Source organism: Myxocyprinus asiaticus, chromosome 40 (genome assembly GCF_019703515.2).
Source record: "Myxocyprinus asiaticus isolate MX2 ecotype Aquarium Trade chromosome 40, UBuf_Myxa_2, whole genome shotgun sequence".
Lineage (NCBI taxonomy): Eukaryota > Metazoa > Chordata > Actinopteri > Cypriniformes > Catostomidae > Myxocyprinus > Myxocyprinus asiaticus.
In genome coordinates, this window is record NC_059383.1 from 4,754,173 (window position 1) to 4,777,066 (window position 22,894).

The following is a 22,894-nucleotide window of genomic DNA, read 5'->3' on the forward strand; positions in this document are numbered from 1 at the left end:
AGCAGTTGCGTTTTCATCTCGCATTTGCTTTTTCAGACACTATCGGTTAGGTATTCTATATTCCAGATCCGCCTTGATCTGCATGCTGACAGATGGCCATTTATGATAGTGAAGTCCTGGCTTAACACCGTATCAAAAGGCTTGAAGGTCCTCCAGTCACACAGCTTGTATACTTCTTTATCCATTGGGATCTCTTTAGTTTTTGTATGCAAAAATGTGGTTCTAGTAGACATTTTTGTACATTTGGTACAAAAAGTACAATATCAAGGAAATGACAGCACTTAAAACATAAACTCTTTCACATATGTAAAACTTAAGAGACGTATACATTTTTAAAACATTTATTGATTTTGTTGAATTTGTCTTAAACATATTAATTAAATAATAGGCCTATTACAATCACTGCTATTTGGCATGTCGTAATTAAATAATATAAAAAAACAAAGTCATTATTATTATATTCAAAGTTTAGATTTTATTATTATGACTTAGTAGCTGAAAATTATGATTTTAATCTCATAATTATGGCTTTTCATCTCATATGACTTAGTATCTTATAAATATGACTTACCAAAGCACAAATTTGATTTTTATTTTCCCATGTGGCAGAAAAAGGCTTACATACCCTCAACAGCATGATAATAGACTTAGAAATTCACTCATGAAGTAGATGTTTTTCCCTGTTTTTCTGCTGCAAAAAGTTCTAATACAAAGTGATTAGTCACATGACATTTACAGCTCAGATGATTGGCTGAGAAAAAAAAGAAAAGAAAAAAGAAAACATGGCAGGATGCAAGTCGCATACTGCACACACCAGCCAAACAACTACCATTGAGATGAAGGGGAATGCTAACTGATAGAGAACTCATATTATTATAGACATTCTTGGAATGTACAAAGTCAATTGCGGGTGAGATAGACATGAAGACATGATAAAACACCAACAGTACACTTCTTCGTGAACCATTTAATAAAAACGCCTCGTATTTACAATCAGTCATGATCATTTCAGATTTTACAGGATTGTAAGCATCCATTAAAAGCATGTTTAGCAGTTGCAACAGAATGTTTGGTTTTAATGGCACAACAGACTGACACGTTAATCAGATTGGTCACATGATCACACAGATGTGGAACACAAATGTTTGTTTGTCATCTATACAAACATCACACAACTGAAGTATATAAAGCCTGGGAAAACCTGTGTAATATATTACTTAAACTGGCATATATAATATTTCAGAAATAAAGCTACAGCCTTAGTGACCCAGTGATGACAGCTGTTTACCATTTAAAACATATAGTCAGCAGAAATCAGATAGCTTTTCAAAATGTTATGGTAATGGAAAACATATAATGGCACTTTAACAAAGCACTTACTATTTTTATGGAGCAACATTATGTAGATTAATTTCCTGTACTGATCCATCTGCATGATTTATACAAAGAGCTTAAAAGCATGAACCATTTATTTTCTCTCTGTCTGTTTCTTAGACTTGGTCACTTCACGTGTCTTCATCAATTGGATTGCAATCTATTCACTTAATGTGCAAAACGGATTTAAATTCAATCTAAAATTCTCATGATATATGAAAATATAACCAAGGTAACTTCCAAGATGATGATAATTCTGCACTCAAAAAAAGAAGAAGAAGAAAAAAAAAAGAACTTTCACTATTTCAGTTTTAATCAATCCTCCCATGTTCATATTACTCAAAAGATTAATGTAACCTAGGGAACTTAAATTAACTAATTGATTCAATAATAATAAAATCTCGTCAGCTTTTATTTATTTATCCAATTGCATTGGGATGTTAATATTTATTTTATTTTCTTTTTTTCTTTGTGTGGTTAACTGAAACTGGGCATGCTAACATATCCTGTCACTAGGTAGTATATATCCATATATAATGGATATATCCATATATCACAAAAAGAGCTTAATTTGAGTTATTTAGACATGTTGACATTTTGTTGGGTTTACTTTATTCAATTAGGTTCCCTCTACTTGAAGTATTTAAGTTGAATTTACATGGTCATTTTAATTTAAGAAACTCTTTTCAGACAAGTGGAACTACTGTCCATTTTGCTGCACTTGATGTGGCTGATAAAAACATGCTTGATAAACATGATTAAATTTCCATTAAAAAGAGTGTTGTGTTACATACCATTACAAGAATTTAGTAATACTCCTCCCCGGTAATGATTGTTGAGGAGCAGCATTGAACAGCAATAAAACCACATGGCAATCAAGCCAAAGAAATGCCTCTTTGAAATATTTTATAAAGAATGTTTCCAAAATGTTTCCTTAGGTCTGAAAGTACAGTATAAGACTAAGGCATTGCGAAAAAGAAATGGTTATATTAAAATGCTTCACTCATAAATGCACTTACAGTATGTCAGTACCATAATAAAACACTAAATTATTAAATGCCTTCAAATTTGAATTGCAAAATAAAGATTCTTCCATGTACTACACATAAATATTCAGTCATGAGGGTGAAGGAGGAAAGAGAATGCCAAACTAGCATCCCTGGACATTTACTGTAGTATACAAATTACACAGCTCTGTCACTTTAATGGTAAATGATAATTAATTAAAAAAAGCACTTCATGGACACCTCTCCCCCATTAACCTTGTTTTTATAAACAAGAAAGTGAAGCCACCTTATGTCTGCTGTGCTACCACTAGTAACAGCTTGCCAGGTGCAACAATGATGGACAGTTCTTTATGAGCAATTTATGAAGAAAGCCATACAGTTTTAAAAATAAAAAGCACAGCTGGGGCTCTACCTGACACGGTCCTGACGACCTCTGAGGTGTTTCTCAAGCCGACGAAGGAGAACTGGTACAGACGCCAGGAGCGGATGTCCCCGACCTCTACGGAGCTGCGCTTCCACTTGTATACAATCTCTTCCTTGGGGTAACCATCTGCAAAAACAAACAGACAGAGTTGGCCAAAGAAACAGAGAACAGGATGGTAATGTTCAACATTCAACTAAGAGGCTTCAAAAAACTTTATAATCAAAGGCATTAAGATTTGTTGATGGTTCCATGCCAATTTCACACCTCTAATACTATGGATACTATTACTGCTCATATTACCACTAAATTCAGTAGCTGTTTTAAGTAATTTCAGAATACTTGATTATATGTCTAACCCTAACCCTAAATAAATAAATAAAATACATTTGTTTGCTAGGGAATTGTCTCATTTAACATTTATATTATTATTATTATTATTTTTCGATTAACACCTTTTATTGGATGACACATTTGAAACAGAAAAGCAAATGCCTAAAATACAGAGTCTGGGGCAAAACGAAATTTGAGTGCCCAATACATCACACATAAAACTCTGAACCCTCAACCAAAATTCTTGGATCTTAACACACCACCAAAAAACATGGGTTGTGTCCCCATCTTCTGATTGGCATCGCCAGCAGGTGGGTGTGTCTTTAAGACCAAGCCTATACAATATAGAGGGGGTCCAATAGAATTGATGTAAAATCTTAAATTGCATAAGGTGTACCCTTGCATCTCTAGATGTAGACTTGACATGTTTTTGAATCCTAGCCCACACTCCCTCCTCCAATACCAAGTTTAAATCTTTCTCCCATAATTTCTTGAGAGAAGTTGAAGCTCCGTCCTCCAGACTCTGAATTAGAAGGGAGTAGCTCACCTTTGTCAATCGGCCTATGTAATTTACTGAAGTGTAATCTGGGACGTTTACCATACCAAATGAAAGACTTTGCTACACTATCAAATTGCTTGAAATAAGAGAAGGGGACATCTATAGGGCGAGACTGTAGCAGGTAGTCGAATTTTGGAATACAATTCATTTTAATAACATTAACCTTTCCATTCATAGAAAAATGTAATGAAGCCCACCTGCTCACATCGCTCGAAAACCTTTTTATTAAAGGGTCAAAATTAACTTTAAATCACACAAATTTGATGGGAATAAAATACCCAAATACTTAATGCCCTGTTTGGGCCACTGGAAGGCGCCCAGCTAAAAAGCCGTAACCAGGCAGTATGCTGTCAGAGACAAAACTTCGGATTTAGACTAATTCACTCTGTATCCTGAGAACTTAGAAAAGGAATTAATAATTCTGTGGAGGCAAGGCATAGATATAGTAGGGTCGGAGACAAATAATAAAATATCATCTGTGTAAAGCAAAAGCTTATGCGCCACACCTCCCGCCACCACTCCTGGAAAATCAGGTCAGGTGCCCCTTTCCAGAATAAAATAATCTGAAATTAATCCATTTGTTTGAACCGCCGCTACTGGGTGTCTATAAAGTAACTTAATCCACCCAATAAAAGAATTCCGGAACCCGTACATTTCCATAATCTTCAAAACCATTTCAAATGCCAATTAAGATGGCAGCGACCGGAGTCTGATCGTTCGCCACTGCCCACATGACATTAATGAAACGCCTAATGTTATCAGAAGAGATACAGCCCCGAATAAACCCCACCTGATCTATATGTATAAGAGATGTCATAACTTTACTTAAATCGGTTAACCAAAATTTTTGACAATATTTTAACATCTAGCTGGATCAGGGAAATCGGACGGTAACTCTTACACTTGCTTGGATTTTTGTCCTTTTTAAGAATCAGACTGATCCGGGCTAGTGTCATGGTTGGCAGAAGCTTTCCATTCTTTAATGATTCCATATAAACTTCTAGCAAAAGTGGAGCCAGTTCTGTAGCATAAGATCTAAAAAATTCAGTGGCAAAGCCATCCGGCCCCGGAGACTTGACTGTAGGCAAAGCCTTAATTACCTCGCCAAGCTCCTCCACAGTTATCTCAGAATCAAGAGAATTTTTTTTGCTCAGTCGTCAGTTTAGGAAGTTCTAATGGTTCCACAAAGTTTCTAATATCCTCATCAGTAGACAAAGACATGGAACTATAGAGATCAAGATAGAATACTTTAAAAGCATTATTAATATCAATGGCTGAGGTAAATATTTCACCGCCAGCATATTTCACTGAGGGAATGGTAGAAAAAGACTCTCTCTGTTTTATATATCTAGCCAGGAGCTTCCCTGCTTTGTCCCCCAACTCAAAGTATGACTGTCTTGCCCTGAATAAACAAAACTCCACCTTCCATGTCAAAATAGTATTATATCTGTATTTCAATTGGGTCAATTACCTGAGGCCATTCGATGACATTCAGTGCATCAGCTCTGCCTCAGCACTTTTAATATTCCCTTCCAATTCCACGAGTTCATGTGCTTTGGATTTTTTTGGTGAATGAGGCATACTGTATGATCCGACTCCTAAGAACTGCCTCAAGTGCCTCCCAAGCCACGCCCACAGAGGATACTGAGGACCAGTTGGTCTCCAAATAGACACTGATTTCGGCCTTTAGCATTTATTGGAATTCAGGATTTTGCAAAAGGGATAGATTAAAGGGATAGATTTCTCCATATGTGGCAACACCTCAAAACACACCAGGGCATGATCTGAAACTAAAATGTTTCCAAATGAACAATCAGCAACAGATGAAATGAGGGACTTAAATATAATAAAAAAAATCTATTCTAGAGTAAATCTTATGGACTGATGAAAAAAATGTAGTCCCTCCCAGATGGGTTCAAAAGTCTCCAAATATATGTAAGACCAAGATTTTTACACATCCTGTGAAACATCAATTCTGCTCTAGGGGGCTTGCACATTTTTGCTTCACTATGATCAAGGACTGAGTCCATCAAAAGATTAGTCTCCTCCAAATACTGTATAATGAGGGGTGCCAGCGCCTTGCAACATCCCTTCAAGATCTATAAAAAAGCCCTGATCATCAAAGTTAGATGCAAAAATATTGGCCAAAATAAGACTTTGTCAATGAATTTCAGCTAAAACAATAATGACTCTTCCTAATTTATCTTAAATCTGTTTGAGACATCTGAATTGTTGATATTTACTTATCAGTGTAATGACTCCCCTGCTCTTACTCCAGCCAGCACTATAGAAAACATGCCCACCCTATATCTTCCCAAATTTTCAGCTTCCTGCGGAGAAAGATGCGTTTCTTTAAGAAATATTATATCATATTTCTTACACTTAAGAAGAGAAATAACCTTCCTTCTTTTTATGGGGTGCCTCAACCCATTCACATTCCATGTGGAGAGAGACAATCCACTCATATTAACATTTGACATTTTGACATATAACAAAAGAAAAATTGTGTCAAAAACAAGATTATAAAAACCACAGTCCAACATTAATGTGACAATCAAAAACTGAACATCCCCCAGAACAAAACAAACAGAAAAAAGAAAAACGTGTGCATTAACCCCGTGCACAACAGTGCCAACTGTCATCCATCCCTCCAAACTCAAACAGTCCATGCACGCCCACGAGAACCCCCGCGACAACCTTGCCATCGGATTGCTCAAGTCCAGTGTTTCTATATAAATTTTTAAAACAGAATTACACAGCAAAAGATAATCTACAAAACAAACTCCAGCCAATAGGCGGAATAAGCACAAAGAGTGTGTATATTCATCCATAAATCTGTCCTGAAGGTGTATTACTCTACAAAATAAACTCCAGCCGATAGACAGAACCAGCACAAAAAGAGCACACAGATTCCTCAAACAGTTAAGCGAATGTTCAGTGAGCCGGTCCACTCAGGCTTGCCGGTTTATGTCATTAAAAGTGTTTAAACTAGCAAAGTGCGCAGAGCTCGCCGTTCACACGTCTGATCCTCGCATGGCGCCACATGACTCTATATTATTTTAGAACCTGTATATGAACATTCACTCGTACAGGGTTGCTGCAGATTTTCTAAAATCAAATGTAAGATTTTTTATGACCTTTTTTCATCAACATATGATCATTAGTGATCGCTTGTCATAAATTTCCGATATGGCCTAATAATTGCAAACTGCTCTGCAACAGCTGGAAACACCCACAAGCCCCTGCGTGCTTGGAGAAAACAGTGCCGTTTTCACTTTGAAGAACGCAGCACATACATTTATTTAATTAAATCATATTCTTTTGAAGTTTGATAATCAGATTAGGTCATATCACGATTCCTGTCTTTCCGCTCCCAAATTTAAGACATTTTTGTTGTATCATGTAAGATATTTAAAACTTTTTATGACCTTACATTTTGGAAAACTGAATTTAAGACATTTTAAGACTTTTTAAGGATCCACTGGAACATTGATGTAGAAAGAATGATTTTAAGTATCTGTTCCTCTTTTAGGGCAGAATAAATACTTTGAACATAAACTTTTCAGTACCTTTTAGTAGCTCAGTGAGTAAAGACGCTGACTTCACCCATGGAGTCGCGAGTTCGAATCCAGGGCTTGCTGAGTGACTCCAGCCAGGTCTCCTAAGCAACCAAATTGGCCCGGTTGCTAGGGAGGGTAGAGTCACATGGGGTAACCTCCTCGTGGTCGCTATAATGTGGTTCTCGCTCTCGGTGGGGCACGTGGTGAGTTGTCCATGGATGCCGCGGAGAATAGCGTGAAGCCTCCACGCGCGCTACGTCTCCGCGGTAATGCACTCAACAAGCCACGTGATAAGACTGACGGTCTCAGACACGGAGGCAACTGAGATTCTTCCTCCGCCACCCAGATTGAGGTGAGTCACTATGCCACCACGAGGACTTAGAGCGCATTGGGAATTGGGCATTCCAATTTGAAAAAAAAAAAAAAAAGAAAAGGGGAGAAAATAAAAAAAACAACAACAACAGCAAAAAAAAATATTCTGAAAATAATTAGGGCTGTTAATCAATTAAATTAACAGCCTTAATATATATTATTTTGATTAATAATTTACATGACATTCCGATTTATTTGGGGGCCTAAGGAAAATAATAATAATAATATATTAATAATTCAGATATTCAGAATTTAAATGTAAATGCATTGCATTATTGTGTCAGATGAGTAAAGCATTGATTAAACAATGCAAAAAGTACAGAAGATTTAAAAGTCAATATATTGTTTGCATTATTCCCAAATCTTTGAACATAAGCCTATAATCCACAGCAATCCATTTTGCAACTGAGCTCATCAATTTGGGCCTCGTTTCCCAATAACGATTAATCTAAGCAGTTAAGAGCGTTTTCTACGAGCGATTTTACGAACGTTCGTTATTTTTTACGTGCATTTTCCAGAACTGCACTTAACATGAATGTGCCAGGACGCACTTTAAGTGCTACTTAAGAGAGTGCTGAAATGTGAATGTATAGTGCTGCTCGTCATTGTAACTATTATATTTGTGCATAACTTTACAATCATTATGTAATTTACCTCGCTAATATTTGTTTAACTACAAATTTACATATTTTTTTTTACAATCATTTTGTGCAGAATGATCTATTTCTTTTACATAGTCTACTTCCATAATCAGGTGTGCATGTGTAATATTTAGTTTTCACAAACTTCCCTCGATATGAAAGCTTCCAGGATTAGTGCAAACAGCAGAGGTCCTGTGTATGTTCCTGCTAATTACAAGCATTCACTGAATATTACGAGGTTCATTGTGTTATTACACAGCGCAAAATAAAGAGACATTTAGAGGATGCACTTTATGGACATTCACCAATGATGCAGAGGTCTGCTCTTTTCTCCCAAAATTGAAAACGGTGACAGTAATGCTGCATGTGTGTTGCTACAAAACTTGTAGTGCTGGCAAGACCGCCTTTGGGTCTTAGATAGGAAGAGGAGACAAGGATGATAAGCCAATATATACTGACAATTTTCATGCCACCTCTTTGCTGTTACCAACTAGTCCAATTAGTCTAAACAAATAACTTAATTTGTTTACTAATTAATCTATTCATCCATTTATATAGGCTATCTAATTTATGCATTGTTATTATTATTATTATTATTAGACTCGTATGATAAAATAAAAATTAATAAAACATAGGTATCCTGATATTAAAGTTTTAGCATAAAGTGTAGATATTTAAAGTGTAGCTATTTAAATTGTATAAAGTGTAATTTCGCGTTTGTCCTGCAGGTGTCTGCATAAGTCTATGTGCTTATGAGGCTCTTAGTACGATTACTCCAGAGCACATTTTCAAGTACTACTTAAGATACGATGCTTTTGGGAAACTGGCCGCAAACTAAGATGAATCGTAAAATGTATTCTACGATCTACTTAGGCTTACGATTTTTGAGAAATGACGCCCTGTCCTGTTCTCACAGGATGAGTTCTTGTGTTCCGTCTGCTGTATTTTTAATTGTTGGTCTATGAACAAATGTGTCAGGTGCATGCTTTTGGAGCATCACACCTGTTTTCAGCGTCATAAATGCCACATTTTTTGGACCATTTATTAAAAGTGTTTGCATTGCCCCATTTTCTGAGCTCAGGCCTGAATTGGACATACTCAATAGTAATGGCTGGAGTTCATCTGCTCTTTGTATTACAGTCATAATTGTGGTCTGTTTTGACAGAAGACACTTGTAAGTTTGTTTCACGGATGTCAGAATTTATTAAAGTCATAAAAAACTTTATTTTATTATAAAAGCAAAAATTTATAGGAATTGATCTGAAACTTATTTTCATGAAAATATAAATGACACTGGACTTATAAGCAACTAGAGACACAATGGAGCTCAAGCCACAAGTCTGATAATGTTATATTCCAAATATGATTATGATCACTTTGAGTTTTATTAAACCTTATTTGTGCCTACTATGGCGAAGGTTGGCATGCTAGCATTAGCTTAGCTCCATAACAGCAGCATTTAAACAATACAAATGAAACATAACATACTGCATATCTCTTAGTTTCAGTTATCACTGAGTAGTTATAACAGCTTCTTTTACTGATCTCATGTGGATTCCATTCATAGAATGAAGCAGAAATCAAAATATTTATAGAATATGCAGCCTATAGCAAACAACAGGTTCACTGACAGATGCTTCAAATATACAGGCATCAAACCTATAAAACTGGCAGCAGTAGCTTGGAAAATATAGACAAACCATACATTTGCATAATTATCTATTTATTTGTGACATATTTCAGGTCTTAACGTTATTATTATGGTTTACACCGAGTTTTTAATCCTACTATGGTAAGGAATTGGGAACACCTGTCATGTGATCTCTGATTTAATAAATTCTCTTCTGTTTATGGATCAAATCTTGCCTGCAGTCTTCCTGGTTCAAAAGAACACACTATATTAGAGTATTAGAGTGCTGTAGTGCTTCAGATTGCATAATTTGTAGGGATGTACAAGAATTGTCGACAAGTCGACTAGTTGTTCAACAACTGACTAGTCGATTAGTGTCGACTAGTAATTTTTAAACAATAAAAAGTCATTAAAAGGTTTTTATTTTAATATTTAAGACAGTGTGTTTTTATTGTACAATTAGTATAAAAAAGTATAGTCTAAACATTATTTTTATAAATCTGACAGTTTACCTCATATTTGCTGCAGGCGCTAAACTGTTAGCGCGAGTCATGTCATGGAAAACAAGCGCTGCCTGGACAAGTTTCATGAAAGTGAAAACTGATGTATTACAATGCAATATTTGGAAGATAATGTCAATAATACTCAGAATGTCAAGGATGTGAGCTCAGAGTCAGGGGTAGAATCTTCATCTGGTGTTGTAGTAGCGAAAACGGAAAAGCGATAACAGGTTTTTTGTGTGTGTTTTTTTGGCAAGGAATGCTACTCAAACACGCTTAGCTTAGCCAATCTACAGAGCTGGAGATATAAGACAAAGATCACTGCATGGACCTGAACCAGAACCCTCTCCAATGGTGGATGAATGAGTCTCTCGCGCTGTTCCTTCCGAGTCTGTCCCAGCCGAGAGCGTGTTTTCTGTGGCAGGTGTCAACAGGCTTCGCTCACGTCTCCTTCCTGAACATGTAGCTTTTGTTTCTGAATAAAAATATGTTGATGCATTAATGATTCCGACATTTTTGTTTGTGAAATATCTAGACTATTTTTTATTATTTACTGTTTGCGTTTTTTTGGGGGCGGAACCTTTTTTCTTTATTCTCTCATGATTAAAAAAATATTGTCTCTCAGCGGATTACAAGCTGGCATTTGAAACATTTCATTTAAATGTGGTGAGGCCTATGTTTAACATTTGATGCCCTGTTCAGTTCTGTATTTATTTTAAATGCATCAACAGATTTATTTATTATTTATGGTCATACTGTACATAGGTCTATTCATTTATTATCATGGTATTTTGAATAACTGACGTTCGGCCTACTGTCCAAGGGTAAGGTAAGACACCTTTTTTAATTGCATTTTTGATTGTTCTAATGAAGTTGATATTTTATATATGTGATGTGTCATTTTTATTTCTATATTTAGATAGTGTAGTTTAAATACTCTGTAGTTTAAATTATAAAGTCAAACACAAAAGAGTTTAGCCGTTGGAATTAATTTATGAAAAATTACATTACATACATTCATGCCTATGTACAGTAAGTTTACTATTCCATGCCTGTTGTTAGGGCTATATTATTAGTGCTTTCTTTTCTTGTTTTGTGCTCAGTTTATACACCCGAACGCTATCATAGATATCATGAATATGAATGCTACAATGTTGATTTTATGAGCAGTGATGAGTTATGTTACCCACACGCTGGTTTGGGAATTTTGTGTGTTATTATTAGTTCTATTGTTTTTACTTAATTTATATTCACTACCTGCATGCATTTAAGGGTGAAAAACAGCAGCAAACAAAGCGCCACAACAATATTTTACAATCTGACTTTTCAGCTCGGAACAATGTTCCCGCTGTTTCACACAAAATCCATAAGTCTCTTTTTTAAAGACTTTGACAGTTATGTGCACACAAAGGTTATAGTTATTAAGCTTATTTATTTTTTTAATAGCCTGTCTGTTTGAAGCGGTGTGCTTAGTGTCCATAGCCTATTATTAAGAAACACGTCTGATTGATGTCTTGTGTAAATTACTCCAGCCTAATTATACAGGTCTTTATTGACCGACTAGTTGACTAACCAAATTGACATGAATTACATTTCTGGCTAAAGAAATATGAAGTAAAATTATAAAAAAAAAAAAACAACAAAAAAAAAAAACATCACAATTTCTCCAAATGTGCACAATTTTGGACTAAAATATCTAATGGAGGTTGTTTAGTAAAGCCATGAAATGACAAGTATACTGGATCTTTCGTGATTGGAGATGTGTTTGGAGAATTATTTAATAACATGGGATGTATGGTACAAATGTTTTGATTTTCACTTTCACTTACATAAATTATGGAAATACATTAGCACACCAATTTGACTATGAAACTGCTTTCAGTCGTCAAAGCATGAGATTTAGAGTTTCCATAATGATGTATTGATTTTCAAGATTACTTAACAATTCAGTGGTGCCTGCAGCTGTATGGCTGTACGCACTGTGCATACCATGAGCGCTCTGACTGACCTGAGATGTATTTACTCTCAGAATATTTAATCAATCATGAAGTGTGTCCTATGGCTGTTTAAAAGAACGATGACCAATTTGCGAATGAATATTTCTTTAGAGTCGGTTCTTTTCAGTGAATTAGCCAAACGGGCTTACAAAACTGTCTGAATCGATTCGTGATTCATGACAATTTGTTCGGACCACTCTCTCACGGAATCATTTGGAGCAGTTTCTCGCACAGTAAAACAGCATCAGGATATTTATGAATACAGAGAACAAACAGTGCTGAATACAGTGTAAATTAACCTACAATCAACTGAGACAAAAGGCTGACTTTTTGAGAGGTAACTTTGAGAGGTAACTTCAGCTAGTGATGTGTCATGTGAACAAGGGTCTGTTCAAACTGAACGTGTTTTTGCATCCACTCATGCTGTTTTCAACCGTTTTCCATGTAAACATTCGCTAGATGGATGTCTTTTGACAACTGCATCATGTTTCACTGTGTTTTTAGGATCTCTAACGGGAGCGCTGCATTTTTAGAAGCCATATCAAGTTAAAAAGAACAACTGATAATGCATCTCGAGACACCTGCACTCTATTCGTTGTGGTGTGTTTTGCTTTTTTTAGCGCCATAACGTGTCTGTTCTGAACGGTTACTGGAAGCTACTGAATGCTTTAGCCAATAGTTACATGAACGCTACTCATACTCGAGAAAAAAAATAAATGCTTCTCTCAAAGTCACCAGAATTGAATGCTTTGGTGTTGTTTTTGCAAAAAAAATCTCATGGGGGAACATGCCCTAGAGAAGGTAGAATTCTGTGCGTACCCTCAGATGAAATCCTGCAGGCGCCCATGTAATAATTCACCTTTTAAACATGCAGTTCATGTAAATGGGCATTCAGGTGGGCCTGTAGAGACCCATCAGAGGCTAAGGGGTTTTAATTGCACTAAATGAATGTGTTAAAATGACGGCCATATAAATAACACTTTTCTGACGAAAGTTGAGCGGTGCTTGCAGTCGCGGCCACAATGCCAAGTTATTCTATACCATAGCTTTGCTATGTGGTTGAAAGGGAGTTTTGAATGAGGTGGTGGTTGCGCCGGTGCTCTTGGTGGTTGCTAGGCCATGGCAAAATGGTTGCTAAGGTGTTCTGGGTGGTTAATAGGTTTTTGATTACTAGTTCAAATCAAAAGAGTCCACCTCCAAGTCTGTATGATATTCTGAACACATATGGCTTCTTCAAAGAAAGTCTATTAAGTTTTTTGCGTTTTAAATCGTTAGACTGATCATTTAGTAATACAACACCTCTCCTTAACCTGCACGAATTATCATATGTATGTTGGTATCATTCATGTCCAAAGCACAAACGGTAACATTGCAGTCAGACTAAAACAATTATTTTTTTTTAAATGTCATGTAAACACTTACATTTTTTGCTCAGCAGACTAACAGACCTAAATAATGCAGTTGTAGCTTGACTTCGTCCAGCACAACTTATCAGACCATAACTGGCCTCAGCATTGTGAGCATGTTAATTATGACAAACAAATGTTATCGTAATGTGTTACGGACGTGACCATTATGGGCGCAAATTAAAATACGAGTTTTTATCTTTGTTGCAGTGATTCACATACAGTTGAAGTCAGAAGTTTACATACACCTTAACCAAATACATTTAAACTCAGTTTTTCACAATTCCTGACATTTAATCATATAAAACATTCCCTGTCTTAGGTCAGTTAGGATCACTACTTTATTTTAAAAATGTGAAATGTCAAAATAATAGTAGAGAGAATGATTTATTTCAGCTTTTATTTCTTTCATCACATTCCCAGTGGGTCAGATGTTTACATATACTTTGTTAGTATTTGGTAGCATTGGCTTCAAATTGTTTAACTTGGATCAAACGTTTTGGGTAGCCTTCCACAAGCTTCTCATAATAAGTTGCTGGAATTTTGGCCCATTCCTCCAGACAGAACTGGTGTAACTGCGTCAGGTTTGTAGGCCTTTTTGCCCGCACATGCTTTTTCAGTTCTGCCCACAAATTTTCTATCGGACTGAGGTCAGGGCTTTGTAATAGCCACTCCAATACCTTGACTTTGTTGTCCTTAAGCCATTTTGCCACAACTTTGGAGGTATGCTTGGGGTCATTGTCCATTTGGAAGACCCATTTGTGACCGAGCTTTAACTTCCTGGCTGATGTCTTGAGATTTTGCTTCAACATATCTACATAATTTTCCTTCCTCATGATGCCATCTATTTTGTGAAGTGCACCAGTCCCTCCTGCAGCAAATCACCCCACAACATGATGCTGCCACCCCCATGCTTCACGGTTGGGATGGTGTTCTTCAGCTTGCAAGCCTCACCCTTTTTCCTTCAAACATAACGATGGTCATTATTGCCAAACAGTTAAATTTTTGTTTCATCAGACCAGAGGACATTTCTCCAAAAAGTAAGATATTTGTCCCCATGTGCACATGCAAAGTGTAGTCTGGCTTTTTTTATGGCAGTTTTGGAGCGGTGGCTTCAACCTTGCTGAGCAGTCTTTCAGGTTATGTCGATATACGACTTGTTTTACTGTGGATATAGATACTTGTCTACCTGTTTCCTCCAGCATCTTCACAAGGTCCTTTGCTGTTGTTCTGGGATTGATTTGCACTTTTTGCACCAAACTACGTTCATCTCTAGGAGACAGAATGTGTCTCCTTCCTGAGCGGTATGATGGCTGCGTAGTCCCATGGTGTTTATACTTGCGTACTATTGTTTGTACAGATGAATGTGGTACCTTCAGCCATTTGGAAATTGCTCCCAAGTATGAACCAGACTTGTTGAGGTCCACAACATTTTTTCTGAGGTCTTGGCTGATTTCTTTTGATTTTCCCATGTCAAGCAAAGAGGCTCTGAGTTTGAAGGTAGGCCTTAAAATACATCCACAGGTACACCTCTAATTGACTCCAATTAGCCTATGAGAAGCTAAAATATGCTTGACATCAATTTCTTGAATTTTCAAAGTTGCTTAAAGGCACAGTTAACTTAGTGTATATAAACTTCTGACCCACCTGAACTGTGATAATAGTCAATTCAAAGTGAAACAATCTGTCTGTAAACAATTGTTGGAAAAATTACTTGTGTCATGCACAAAGTAGATGTCCTAAAAGACTTAAGACTTAGTCCCAAAATTATAGTTTGCTAAAATGAAATGTGTGGAGTGGTTAAAAAAAAGAGTTCTAATTACTTCAACCTAAGTGTATGTAAACTTCTGACTGTGTATGCATACAAAATAAATGTGTGACTAAATTCTGTGTAGGCTTTCCTGTAAATGAAAGTGCTTTTGTTGTATCAGGCCCACGAGACATGGAAGAAAAATTCTTATTCACTCTAGTGCCCCTGCTACACATCCTCTGAAGGGTTTATTGATTTATCCATCACTGCCATTTAATGTGGGTTAAGTAGGAAGTGTGGCTTCTAGGCTTTATCTTCTAAAGCAGACACAAAGGCTTCATTCACACAGTAGTTCACGACTTGGTTCGATTGCTAAGTCTGAAACTGAGTTCGATTCCACCACCTCCTCCTACCTCCACTGGTCTCTTTTCACATTGTACATTTTGAGTCCAAACTGCCGTACGTCATCAACATGAGTAGCACCATGAATACTAGTGGCAGCACTTTGCCACTGTAGCTAGGAAACGATTCAAGAGGACTCATTGTGTTATTTGTCTCTTTGGATTTATCACTAAAATGCACAGAACACCACTTGTGTTTGTTTACCACAGATAAAATAGCAGATCATGTTCGTGTTTTAGGACATTTTGGTTTCATATCAATTGCCAACTGTACTGGAGTTCACATGGAGTGTACCTCAGACTACCTTTGGAAGTGGACTTAAGTACGGTAGAGGTCTGCTACCCCACATGAGTTATCCAAGGATCTGGGATAGTTTTTCAAGTACAACTTTGGGTTTGGGTCAGGTTTGTAATATTTTTATTTTTTTTATTATTATTATTATTATTATAAATGTTTTGATAATATAATATATATTTAATACGATTTAGGCAACTTTTATTTAATTTAAAATCATATTTTATTTTACTTTAAAGTAACTTGATTCACGCAGGCGCTCTCATTTAGATACGCCCAATCTGATGAGTTAGGGGCTGATCACAGCAAATGTGTTTTTGCACGTCTGGGCTGTTTTTCAATTTTCTATGTAAATACGCTTTGTATTTACCATGGTGCCACTTCTTGACCATGTCAAATAAAAAAATTACTTCTATTTTTAAAACTGAATCTCGAGACACCTGCATTCTATTATATTTGTTGTGCTGTGCATTTTAGCGCGGTCCAAGCAAAATGCATTGCGTAAGCTCCATACACCATTTTTGTATCACTGCCAACAAATATACTTGCTTGAAGAAATTATTAAGAGTGAGAAAATAAAATTTTACAAAAACCCCCCAACATTTGAGAAAAAAATAAAAATAATAAATAATATTGTATATATCTTTTTAAACCTGTCTTTGAAAGTCTGAGATTCAGGCTCTGTTTGCTCTATGTCTCTGCAAAATGTTTTTCTTCTTTCCACCGGATGGCAGCAAGTACTAGGAAAATATATTTTTTCTCTATCACCTTCCGTCACAATATACAGATCTGAAATGCAGGTGGTGCTCTAAAACAGCTGAGCACTCGCCATGTGCTCGTCCATAGACCTTACCCACTGTTTAGTCAAATATATTGGCCTCTGAGTGGACTATACAATCTAGGTGTTGTTGGAATGTGATCCTCAGGTTTAAAATTATGCATAACATTTCATCACAGTCAAGAACATATTTCGCCAATGATTTGTTTATCATGCTAATCCTGGTGGACTGCATATTTTGTTCTGGGCATCTGTAACAAGGTTAACATGGGAAAGGAGGGGGCGGGAACCAGCTCAACAGTCAAAATAATATTTAATTTAAACAAAAAGACACACATACAAATACACACACGGCAGCTGCATGTGGCTCTCTATCTCGAATTGCTACGTTCTGCTGCACTTATCCCTCTCCTCGGCTGATTAGCCCAATTGGGGGCTGGGCGCGCGTAGTCACGTCCCGGCCCCACCCTCCTCCTCGTCACACTCTTCCCTCCTTTGGTTTGGGGAGCTGCCCTTCTGGCCCCACCTGCCGGCAGGCTTTTCCCCGCCTCTCTAGGGCTGGGGAGAGGGAGCGAGGGGAGGGAAAACAAAACAAAACAAAAAAAGGAGACGGAAAGGGCAAGGCGGAGCGACAGTGAAAGAGAGAGAGAGGAGAGAGAGAAAAAAACTTGCTCGCTGGTTCCCAGACACGCCGTCACCTGGTCTTCGATCACTCCTCCACCCTCTGGCGGACGACAGCCACTCCTCCCCTGGTGGACCAGAGCCAGTCCTCCGACCTCTGGTGGATGGAACACCCCTCCGTGTTTTGGCGGCCGGTAGGGAACTCCTCCGCCCCTGGCAGCGGATCCACCGCTCCAGGCGGCCGGTGACTGCTCCTTTAGGTGGATGGAAGTTGCGAGGACGACAGCACATCCCTCCTCCCTCCCGGGCTTCAGCACCAATGTAACAAAGTTAAGGTTGGGAAAGGAGGAGGCGGGAACCAGCTGAACCATCAAAATAATGTTTAATGAAAACAAAAAGACACACACACTGCAGCTGTGTGTGGCTCTCTCTCTCTCTCGAACTTCCACTTTCCGCTGCACTTATCCCTCTCCTCGGCTGATTAGACCAACTGGGGGCCGGGCGTGCATAGTCACGGCCTGGCCCCGCCCTCCTCCTCGTCACAGCATCTAAGACATAACATTGGATAATTTACCCAAGCATAGACATAGTCATAGACAAGTAGAAATGGGCTCATTTTGAAGAAAATGCTGATGTTTGCGGCTACTTGAGGCTTACAGAAGCAGTGATCAGAGCAGACATGAGTTGTTTGTCTTTGTTGTCTTACAGAGATCATATTTCACTTTTTGATTCTTTTTAAGGATATTTCAAACTGTGTTGTAATGGCAACAAAATAAACTACCTAGTCAAAAACCTGAGAATGAGAGCTTTCAGCTGATGTATGACATTTGAGCTCCTATTTTAATGTTATCTGAAAATCATTTATATTAATATTTTTTCATCACTACCACAGGGTGGCACTTAATTGCAACAGAGAGGATTCCAGGACTTATTTTATGCAACATAAACAAAATTGATGGAATTCAGTAAAAAGTTCAGATTCAAAGCTTTCGAATGGTACCACATATGACTATTTAGGGATCCTAGAACTTTTACATTTTAAGCGTCAACGTATTACACACTCCTGGCCTTGCCCCAGAGTTTAAGAGTTTCATTAAGATTTGACAGAGGGACTCGCACCTTGATTGGCTTTTATCACAACTGACACAACGTCATTTGATAAACATGTTCAAAGTATACTTCAGGAGTCTGCATAGCAGATCGCTCCACACACAGTATGTGTGACACAAATTGCATCATCAGCACAACCACATGGCATAACCGCACTCCGTCTAGATTTTCTTGACCCACGCACGCGGTCCTCGGCTGTGCGTGCCGCTGATGCATGTGCCTGATATTGACAGTACTAAAAGAGTACCACAAATAAGTTGTAGTTGGCAAGTGTCAAACGTGTTTGTATTCGTTCATGGTCATAAGAGTATTCTCACAACAGCAACGTGGTCGACCAGGCGCGAGGTATAAAAATGAAGTATACCTTGGCCTTAAGACTTCATACTGTTATGGACGTTGTCGTCTTTGATATTTAATTTTGGTACTCACACTATGCTTGCAGAAGTTATTCAAAGCTATTACAAGAATAAAAAAAGGCTTGACTTCAGTAATTAATTCATACTGTAAAGGCGGGCCACCCCACTGGGCCATCGATGGAATCTAATGGAGAGGCGAAGGTTTGACTTTTCTAGCGCTTGTGTGATTGAAAAGTCTTAAAATATTGGGTTAGTTTAGACTAAATTTTACTCCATTAATAATAAAATTTTGCTTCAGTGATAACAGACCTCAAATTTAGAATAAAGTTCCAATCAATTTCTGATCACCATTTTATATTTGATCTTAATTTGAGGTTTTTCATTTTTCAGACGGTCAGTATTATCGTATTCATAATTCAGAAGGGCAGTATACATCGGCTGGATTAATACATAGATCTCAAAGGCACAATGTCACCAGTTCACGCTTAAATCAGAGGTTGTATGGTTTACTAATACCATAAAGTCAGGCCGTCTACTGCTTTCTCATAACCAAATGATAGTTTTGCTTAGTCATGTACGTACAACTTGCTTAGGTGAGCGATAAGTCAGTGACTGACAGTTCTAGATGATGCACCTACTGCTTCTCTTATTCAAAGGCCTCAGTTCTTATCCTGGTTTGATGATTGCGGTAACACCAGACTACTCATAATTTACTAGAAATAATGAGTTCAAGGGATTAATAATTTATTTGCCAGGTAGGATTAAAGCTTTACATCATAGGATCAATGAATATAAATTCAATCAAAAGCCAATTTTACAATTGATCAGAATAAATATAACCACACATCATAAAAACAACATACCTGGCAGGAGAAATGACACAGCAATTGTGCAAGAGATCTGCCTTCCATAAAGGGATTGTTCACCCATAAATGAAAACTCTCATTATGTACTCACCCTCATGCTATCCCAGATATGTATGACTTTCTTTCTTTAGCAGAACACAAACAATGATTTTTAGAAGAATATTTCAGCTCTGTAGGTCCATACAATGCAAGTGAATGGTGATTAGACCCAGTGTTGGGGAAGCTACTTTGAAATTGTAGTTTGACAAGCTATAAGCTACTCATAATTTAAAGTAGTTAAGCTACAGCGAACTCTTTCTAGCAAGTAATTCCACTGTCGGCCATCTTTGGAACGCTCTCAGGAGGCTATTTCCAGTCATGACAAAGCAGCTCCTATCTACTTCAATGGGGGAACACAGAAATCTCAAAAACTGCTTGCCAAGCTTATGTTTAAATTACATATTTCAAATCAGCAGTGAAATCTAACAACACTGGTTTCGTAAATTGTGCTTCTTTACGCTAAAAAGCGCAATTTTCCCAGCTTGTATAGCTAATGTGCATGCGTGTTCTCGAGTTGATTGACAGGCGATGTCTGTATCTAAAAGGTGATTGGCTCTTTTAACTGTAAGGCAGGACTTCCTTTCAAAATCTGTTGACCATTGGGCACTTAGAGCTCCTTGGTTGGGTGAATTTCTCCCATTCATATTAATAGAAGTGGCCCGTCTCCAATAAATAAATAGTCTCTGGCTACAGTCAAGCTACCCTTTTGAAAAAGTAGTTAGCTACACTACAAGTTACTATCAAAAAGTAGCTAGCCACACTGAACCTACTTAATGAGGCCATATTTTTTTACTACATTACTATCAAATCAATAATATTAATCACAAAATTAACATTAATAACATTTATTAATTAATACGTATTAATTAAATACATTTAATGTATTTAATAAAATATATTAAATGCATTTAATACATTTAATGAATAGTAACATTAACACAGTTAATAATGGCCAAAAATAAAATAAAACAACATAAAATAAAAACAATAAAAAGACGTCAACGTCAATAAAAAAAATAAAAAATAAAATAATTATAATATACTTCACACTTTTCAGTCCTGCTGTGACCAGTTGTAGCCTACTTCCCTAAAGATAACATTTTTGTGACCATCTCTCTTTGGGCTGACATTTTGTGCTTGTCACTTGAATTTAAACAGAACTATGTTTAAGTCCTTTTTTTATTCTAAATCTCCACTGTTTCTCACCCACACCTATTATATCGCTTCTGGAGATATGGATTTAACCACTGGAGACTTATGGATTATTTCTATTTTTCTTTTATGTGATTTTCAGAGCTACAAAGGTCTGATCACCATCCACTTGCATTGTATGAACCTACAGACCTGAAATATTTTTCAAAAAATCTTTGTGTGTTCTGCTGAAGAAAGTAAATCAAAGACACCTGTGATGGCATGAGGGTGAGTACATGATGAGAGAATTTTAATTTTTGGGTGAACTATCCATTTAAATAGCCAGACCAGAATGATAATTGCATCAAATGTAAACAGTAGACCATTCAATTGGAATTTGGAATTGAAAGGAATCCTGTGATATCACACCTTCCTGACTACTGGTGATAATTTGCATTGAAGAGCCCAGGAAGACACACCCCAACAGCTGAGACAAAATGTATCTAAATCCTAAAATCTTTGTTATGACTAAATCAACTGCTGTGGGAATGAGACCATTGTAGCAGTCACACTGAGACCTTTTGAATGATATCAAACATGCATAGTCACATTCTTGTATACATCAAGAGTTTACATCATTTGACCATACTCGTTCATTTGGAATACCCTGCAACGTCATCAAATCAGAAATTTCATATACAGTTATACATCCACCTGTATTCTTTATGTATAAAAAATGTGTTGTCATATATTTCAATCAATATATTTCTCCAGACTTGTAACATGGAAGTTTAATGACTGTTGCTGTTTAGTATAAAAAATAAATGTCATTTGGTTATTTTATATTCTGTGTGAATTAGGCTTAATTAAAATGCCAGTGTTTTAAACCCCTTTTTATTTAATATGTCTATTTGAGCCACACTACATCAGTACTCTGATGGTTCGCAATGACTGGTGGGTAAATTCCCCCTCTACTTCCTGTGTAGTGATATCTATGTATATTTATTCCCTATGCTGCTTGAAGCGCCCTTCTAAACTCAATGTACCTTTCGGATTGGGATCTCACTTAAGATGGCTAAATACCGTTTGAAGTGTACTTCACAGGCCACTAACGGTCAACTGGAATGCCCTGCAAACTTACTATAACCTGGCACCACCTTACAATACAGACAGTATTTAAGCCACTTCTGTAAGCTGTTGTATAAACAGGAGAATTTAAGAGTCACACCTGTTAGTAAGTGCAGTTGTCAATCATAAACACTGGCTGTGTGAAGGTAGCCATAGAAACAAGGCTTACTGGTTTCTCTCCGATTAGCATTCACAGGAAAGATCTGCAAATCTCATACACAGTACAATCACATTTTCCTCTGAGCTGTTTTTATGAAAGCCCATTCATTCATTTTCGTTCATTTCCACGGAAGCTACTGGGGATGCTCTCCCAGGAGACTGTCCCATGATGCATCTCTGGCTTCATATTTGCCATAATAAAGCCTTTTCTCTCCAAACTGTCCAAAGTCAAAAGACAGAAAGAACTTTTGTCAGTGGCTTCTTCTTGGCACAGCTCGCTTTTGTTAGCATGTAAAGAAACGTCTCTGCTAGTTAGGCCAAATTGTCATTTTCCTCATTTTCTGTCCTTTAGATTTGAATGGCAAAAACAGGTGTGAGATGTCTTTATTAGCTTCCTATAAATGGCTTCTGTTGGTCTCAGCTGCTGCTGAGACTGGAAGTGGGCATGTGAAGAGAAAAC

General features: G+C 37.1%; 1 protein-coding gene across 6 annotated transcripts in view; it reads right to left on the reverse strand.

The window, feature by feature from the left end:
- Positions 1–22,894, reverse strand: part of LOC127430667 (gamma-aminobutyric acid receptor subunit gamma-2-like) — a 144,382-nt gene that overhangs the window by 56,383 nt on the left and 65,105 nt on the right. For all 6 annotated transcript variants that reach the window (XM_051680607.1, XM_051680606.1, XM_051680605.1 and 3 more), the window contains exon 6: positions 2,794–2,931. In XM_051680607.1, the coding sequence (XP_051536567.1) occupies positions 2,794–2,931 (138 nt within the window). The remainder of the gene's footprint in view (positions 1–2,793; positions 2,932–22,894) is intronic.